The sequence below is a fragment of the Neolamprologus multifasciatus genome, chromosome 15 (assembly GCF_963576455.1).
Source record: "Neolamprologus multifasciatus chromosome 15, fNeoMul1.2, whole genome shotgun sequence".
Lineage (NCBI taxonomy): Eukaryota > Metazoa > Chordata > Actinopteri > Cichliformes > Cichlidae > Neolamprologus > Neolamprologus multifasciatus.
Window position 1 is genome coordinate 10,950,321 of NC_140453.1, and position 7,480 is coordinate 10,957,800.

The following is a 7,480-nucleotide window of genomic DNA, read 5'->3' on the forward strand; positions in this document are numbered from 1 at the left end:
TCCTGAACAGTGACGTCTGTCTCCATCAGAAATGATTAAATATTCTGTTTTTAATATTTTTATTGCATTCTAAAAATCTGCTGTCTTTTCTATATTTTAGAAGTCAACTAGAAAAAATAAAAAAATAAAAGATTAGTGTGTTTTTTTCTTCTTCCATGAGCAGTAGAAGCACATGGATAACATTTTTTTTAACACAGCTTTGCTGAGAAGTATGATAATTATTTTAGTAATAGTTAATTTAATACTGGTGTACTGTTACACCTAGAGTACCTTTGACATGTGGTGGAGCAGGAGATTCTCATAATTGATCTTCAGCTGAAAAATCAGCAGCAATGTAATGTAATGATATGATAAAAAATAATGATATCACATCACCAAGAAGAATTAAGGCAGCACTGAAAGTAACCCAGTGTTAGCAATGTGTAACTGATGAAGTGGCAGTGTATAGGTAATTGATAATTCTCATAACCAACAGAACAACTGATAAAAGAGTAATTTTTCCATCCCTTCCGCTTATCATGGTCGCATGGGGAGTAATTCAAAGACAATATTTTCACCCTGGGTTAAAACTTTTAAACTTTAGCAAACATTTCCATTCCACCCATTGTGAGTATACTCATGCAACATTTTACTTGTAAAAACAGTTTTATTTGTGTTTTACGTTTTCAGTAGCAGTAAAACTGGGCAAAAGGTGGTAAAGATATACAAATTATCTGGGAGTACAAAAAGTTTAAGTTTTACATATAAAAAACAAAATTAAATGCAAACTTGTAGCAATAGTGAGTTCACATTCACAATCAATAATCACATATTGATGACTATCATTATCAACAGGTAACCTCTACTTTTGGCAGCCAACAAGTGGAGGCTTGTACTAAACAGTCAGTCAGGCATTTGGAGACGTGAAAGGTGTGTCTGCACCAGCTAACTACTTTGTGCCCACTCACATAAACTTGTATATTGTTTGTTTCTTTCTCTGTAAGAAGACAATGAGTGAAACTGAATAGGTGGTAATACCATTTAACATATTGTGTCAAGCACAGTCTTTCCATTGCTTTCCCCCAGCTCATGTTCAGCCACTGAGCTTCAAAGAATAAAAAAAAACTTGGCTAAAAGACAAAAAGAGAGAGAAAGCAATGAAGAGACAAAGCAGACCGAGCTTGGGAGAGAGATACAATGACAACGGGTCACTGGACATAAGCCGATCAGATTATTAAGCACATTCCCCTAACAGATCTAAGGGAAAGTTTGCGAGGAAAATAACCACTTCCTCAAACGGTTTTTCATACATCTGTTAAATATAAGCAGATCTTCCATACGTACATTTTTTTGTATCAGTTGCTGTGGTTTGTATTTGAGTGTCTGTGGGGTGGCAGGTATTACACTTGTTGTGGTGACCTAAATTTGTTTACACACTTACATGCACATTTTTTTGTATGTGGACAAGGGAACAAATCCTCATGATCTAAATCATTCAAATTTATATATTAAAGCTATCTTTTAACATTAGGATATGTTATGGTCAGAGTTTGGCAGGCAGTAGTTATGGGTAAACTCAGAGTAAGTCTCCAGGTTGTGTGTGGGTGTGTGTGTCTTCATGTGTGTTGGTGTGATGGAATGTATACCTTTCACCCCAAGAGAAATGGGAGTGCACATTATTGGATTATAAACTTAAAAGGCAGGTTGTACAAATTCTGATTTAGGGATGCTTTCATGTTTGAGGTGGCCTAAAGGTATTCGCAGAGAAGCAGAATTTATGAGTATCAGTGTGAGACTCCTTTTAATGTTCCTGGGAAGAATCAAAAGGCCATGAGCTGTGAGCCTTTTATCTTAAAATAATAGTACCACTCTTTACAAATAGTACATTTTATAAGCGATCGTATAAAATAATTGCATTTTAATGAATAATAAATAAATGCACTAATGTTTTGTAGATGAATTATGTAACATTGATGACGACTCATCAAAAAGCTACAGATAGAATTGCTGCAGCATTGTTAGACGTTGATTTATCATTAGCAGGAAGTATGTCATGTTGACAAATTTTGTACATTTTCAAAAGCTTTAAATTATAGTTGCATAAAAATACAGTATAGCTTTTATAAACAATGTAATTCTATATGACTGTGGCCCATTTACTTTAAAAAGGCTCACAACCAGAATCACTGAACTTAAAAGTATTTTATTTTTATAGAAAAAGAAAATAATCCCAAACTAGTTCATACTAGTATGTTTTTGCTTCATATCACAGTACTTCACTGAATTCTTTTGAATTACTGCTTGCCTTCTTGTATGCACGTTTGACCATATTTAATACAGAAATGTTTTTATAGAGTCTGAATAGAACGCAAAAGTATTATATTAAATAAGCCAGTAATCATAAAAATGTTGAAGCTGAATAATGTTAATACTTTTTGTTTTTGTATAGCTTTTTATGACGTATTTTATCTGTTTCCAGTGTAATTGAGATCATAGATGGTCCTGTGCAAGTAAAAAAAAAAAAAGAAAAGAAAAAAAAAGAAATCATTCAGTCATCATTTGCTCTCAGAAAAGTCATCAGTAAAGGACACACACACACACACACATACAGCATACACAATACATAACCTAAGATTTAGGTACAGTTGGACAAGTAGGGTATCATTCAGTGTTTTCTAAGACCAAAAACAAGAAACTACTTCCATCTTTGTCCTCAAAATATAACTTTTATGTAACATCACTTGGTAAAAAGAAAAAGCGCAATCAGTGAAGATCTCGTAACTTTTTTCCAGTGTCACTAGCATTTTTACAGCTGTACAGCCACTTGATAATCCGTGCGTTGCGCTCAATAACTGAGGTCTCTTGACGTATCTTCTCGTGCAGCTTTTCCTCCATGAGCGGATCGCTGTCACTACTGTTCCTGGAGAAGCCATCATCTGACGTGGAAACACTGACACTCCGAAGCTTTATTGCAATTTCACCTGAGTGAGCCGAGAAGTTGTCCTTCCCCAAAGACTCAATGACCTCACCGTCCAGCCCGCAGTACTTGAAAAAAACATCAAAGTCTGCAAAGTTTTTGGAATACCTGGAGCTGATATCAGAGTGAGAACGACTGACTCCTTTGCCAGACCTCCTTTCAACCTCAGGAACTGTCAGGAGACCACTAGATGCATTTACAACTCCAGCCTTAGGTTTTGTCCCAGAGTCACTGTTCTTGATTCTGCACTCTTCTGTCACTCCATTGCTCTCCGGTTTAGAGATAACTACATGTGGATTCCATTCCTTTGCTGTGTCCTTAGGCGTGGTGATTTTTCGCCCGTTGCCCTGAGACTCACATTCCTTATCTGTCCCCTCGGATAATGGGGCATTTTTATTTACAGGGTTGAGCAACAACTTACGGGTTATATGGTGTTTCCGTTCATTTGCTGGCCCTCTCAATAACTCACATTTCTGTCTGTGAATTAGAAGAGAGTCTGGTCGTTTTTTGGCGCTGGAGCGATGTGCCTGCACTGGTGAAGAGATTTGCACAGTGAGTGTATTCCCTGTCGAGTCACTCCCTGTAGGAAGATTCCCATCCCGGTGTGAGCTTCGGTTAGAGGACCCAGTGCTACTCACAGAGGCCGATCCAAGGCTAATCACTGACTCCTGAGTTGAGTTAACCACCTGTTGGCTTTTGACGTATTTTGGTTTACTTGCGGCGAGCCTCTCCACAGCACTCATGCGTCCTTTTGTCTCACTCTCTAAATCCATTTGTTTACGAAGGTATTCAGGACCTTTCCCCAGGATTTTTGTGGTGTCATTAGTTGTCTCCATTGTGGTTTCGACGGGCACTGAAGTCTTGTTGTAGATTTTCAGTGTACACTTTCCCCAGAGCTACAGGTAAAGGATTCCATTCAAGCCCGATCTTTGTCTGAGCACGTATTGTGACGGGGGACCTTACCTTACACACACCACATTACCCCACCCATCCTGCGCAAGGGTAGTTTTAGCCAGACACAAGCCTGTTCAAAGTACACCTGATACCATCGCAAGTGAGAACAATGAAAGGTGACACTTCTGCAGAGTGTGTTTCCCAGTCCTTCAGGTGAAAATGTGGATCTTTAGCCTTGTTGCACAAGACAGGATGTTTCATACTGTCAACATTCAGGAAAACTGGCTTCTGAATCATTAACAGTTTATAGTTTTTAATGACTTTAAATCTGAGTCATCATATGGGCTTGGTGCTCATTATAGTGAAAAAGTTGTGCAATAAGTGTTTACCCTCAACTAGTCATCCTTAAATTATGGAGAATGTGTATGAAATATAACAGTTGGATTGTTGGAGGTAGGTATGAAACAGTGATGTTTTTTTAAAACATGGTGGCACTAATCCATAAACATAAAAAAAAATAGTTTGTTGAATGTAAGTTTCAATTTATAACTTTTTATACTTCGGGAAAAAAACTATTTCTCCACTGTGTTCAGTGTGGTGACTGTGACTGTGCAATTTGACGAGTGTTGACAAAAAAAATTGTGAACAAACTGGTTTCTTTCCTCAGGCTTGAAAAGTGTCTGCATACGAAGAAATGAACTTTAACACAAAATTCAGGTCTATTTGAAACAGAAGTTGATGTTCTTGCTCTCTCTGCAAGTTTGAGGGCTGTGGTGAAACCAGATGCTGTCTACATATCACCTAGGGGAGATCGCCTAAATATAAATAAGGTATTGTGTTTCACTTGAATGACTGATTTATTCCCAAAGTTGATAAAATTATAAACATCCTGTCTCAGAGTGGTGATAAAAGCTAGTTTGTGCATTTATTACTTGTAGATAGGACTATTTTGATTCTTTATTATGTGACGGTTCTAAAAATTCCCCATAAAGCCTTAAGTTGAACTAAAACACAGCAGTGAAAGTACTGCCTGGGACAAGAAAGAGAGATCATGTTTCTAACATATTATCTTCACTGGCTACCTGCTAGACCCAGAATTTAGTTTCCAATTCTTCTCTTCATATACAAGGTCTTGAATAATCAGGCCTCATCATATGTCAGAGACCTCACAGTACCATATTATCCAAACAGTGCACCTCACTCTCAGACTGCTGGCTTACCTGTGGTTCCCAGTAGTAAGTATAATGGGAGGGAGAGCCTTCAGCTGTCAGACCCCTGTGGAACCAGCTTCCAGACAGACGAGCTGTCTCCATTGAGGATTTGACTTTAAACTTTACTTCCAGATAAAGCTTATAGTGTGAGCTAGATCAGGTGATCCACTGCAATAGGCTCAGGTTGCTGGGGGACTTCCCATGATGCACTGGACTTCTCCACTAACCTCTCTTCACTTACCAGGTGTTTATATACAACTACTATATTCAATTTTGCCTTCTCTCCCATCATTTGTCTTGTCTTGCTATATGGTCTTCTTTATCTCTTCTTGAAGAAGGTACAATTAGCAGAAGAAATTATAGTTGTAACATGCATATTTTAAATATATTAGAAGATTTTTGGGTGTATATTGGTCTTCATGCAGTTTGTTTTTTTATGTTCCCATTCACTTCCCTCCTGTTGTTCCAAACCCACCATTCCCACCTGCCCTGCTTTCCTTCCAGCTTCTTTGCTCACCTGCATCCACTTCACCAACTGGTCCCCATAGTCATTACGACACACGTTCACGGCTGATTTCCCCCCTCGGCTGTCTTCCTGTATTAGTCTGTTTTTTTTCTGCCTGCTTTTGAACCCTGCCTGAATCTTTGCCCTCTTTGAAGGTAATGTTTTTTTTGGTTCAAGTAAACGTTGATCTTATTTTATTATTATTTTTTAGTTTATTTGAGCTTTATTAGTTATTTTTATTCTAAGATATTGTAATCAGGCCAGACTGGACTCGGGGACGGGAAAGAAAAACAAGAAGAAAAGTTCAGAAGGAAGTTAACAGAAGGGGAGGGAAAGAAAAAGGAGAAAAGAGATAGAGAGAAAAGACAATGAAAATCTGCTTCATCACCTTTGTCTTTTTTTTTTTTCCTGGATCATCTGTGGAGAAAGAAAAAAGAAAACAAGCAGAAGAAGACTAGAGCAATAGAATAAACAACATCATGATAATCTATGGGAATATAACAGTAAATACTAAATGTTAAACATTATTGTGCAGCACGTAAGATCGACAGCGCACAGTGTGCTTTAAAGTAGGAGCCAAAAAGGGTGTCGTTTGTGTGTGTGAGCACCCGTGTGTACACATGTGAGCATGAACGCGCTTGTTTTTAAAAGGTTCCTTCATGTAATGATCTGCTAGAGGGTGTGGGGAGCCACAGCCCCGTCCACCAGGGCATGATGCAGGTATGGAGGAGATCTGTCTGTGTTAGACACTGTTAGACCTCTGCCTCACCACTACATATTTCAAATACAACAAAGGCTTTTACAGACAAAAACATGGCTGTGCCATGGGCTCCCCCATGTCACCTATTGTAGCCAACCTTTACATGGAGGAAGTGGAAAGGAAGGCTCTTGGCTCTTTCAAAGGAAGAGTACCCAGCCACTGGTACAGACATGTAGACGACACCTGGGTCAAAATCAAGACACAAGAAGTGGAATCCTTCACTGCGCACATTAACGCTGTGGATAAAAACATCAAGTTCACCAGGGAAGACACAAAGGACGACTGTTTGCCTTTCCTGGACTGCGCTGTGCACATTGAAGAGAATGGCAACCTCAACATCGAAGTTTACCGGAAGCCCACACACGCGGACCAGTACCTCCTGTTTGACTCCCATCACCCTCTGGAACACAAACTTGGAGTAATTAGGACCCTACACCACCGGGCAGAACATGTTCCCTCTAAGCCTGAAGGGAAAAAGAAGGAACACACACATGTAAAGGAAGCACTCAAAACGTGCGGCTATCCTAAATGGGCGTTCTTAAAGTCAGCAAAGAGGCACAGAAAAGAAGATCAGACACCAGCAAGGGAGGATAAGAAGGACAGACGCAACAACATTGTCATCCTCTATGTAGCCGGTGTATCAGAAAAACTCAGGAGGGTTTTCTCCAAGCATGACATCCCGGTGCATTTCAGACCCAGCAGCATGCTCAGACAAAAACTGGTTCACCCGAAAGACAAAACGCCAAAACACAGACTTAACAATGTGGTGTATGCGGTACAGTGCAGCGAGGAATGCCCAGACCTCTACATTGGAGAGATCAAACAGCCACTTCACAAGCGCATGGCACAACATAGAAGAGCCACCTCCACAGGACAAGACTCAGCTGTCCATCTGCATCTTAAGGATAAAGGACACTCTTTCGAGGATGCCAATGTTCACATTTTGGACAGAGAGGACAGATGGTTTGAAAGAGGAGTGAAAGAAGCCATCTATGTCCACTGTGAGCGACCATCTTTGAACAGAGGCGGTGGTTTACGACACCAACTCACTGCCATCTATAATCCAGTTTTGAGATCCCTTCCCAGACGCCTTAACGCCCACTCACATCCTGGGCCATCTGACCTCAGGAATTCGCATGATAAGGTGGGGCCAG

General features: G+C 39.7%; 1 protein-coding gene across 1 annotated transcript; it reads right to left on the reverse strand.

Annotated features, from left to right (window-relative positions):
• Window positions 1–210: 210 nt before the first annotated feature.
• fam110c (family with sequence similarity 110 member C) lies at window positions 211–5,328 on the reverse strand. The gene has a single exon (XM_085132857.1). It carries the CDS (start codon window positions 3,790–3,792, stop codon window positions 2,743–2,745), a length of 1,050 nt encoding a protein of 349 aa, XP_084988983.1. The 5' UTR covers window positions 3,793–5,328; the 3' UTR covers window positions 211–2,742.
• Window positions 5,329–7,480: the final 2,152 nt, after the last annotated feature.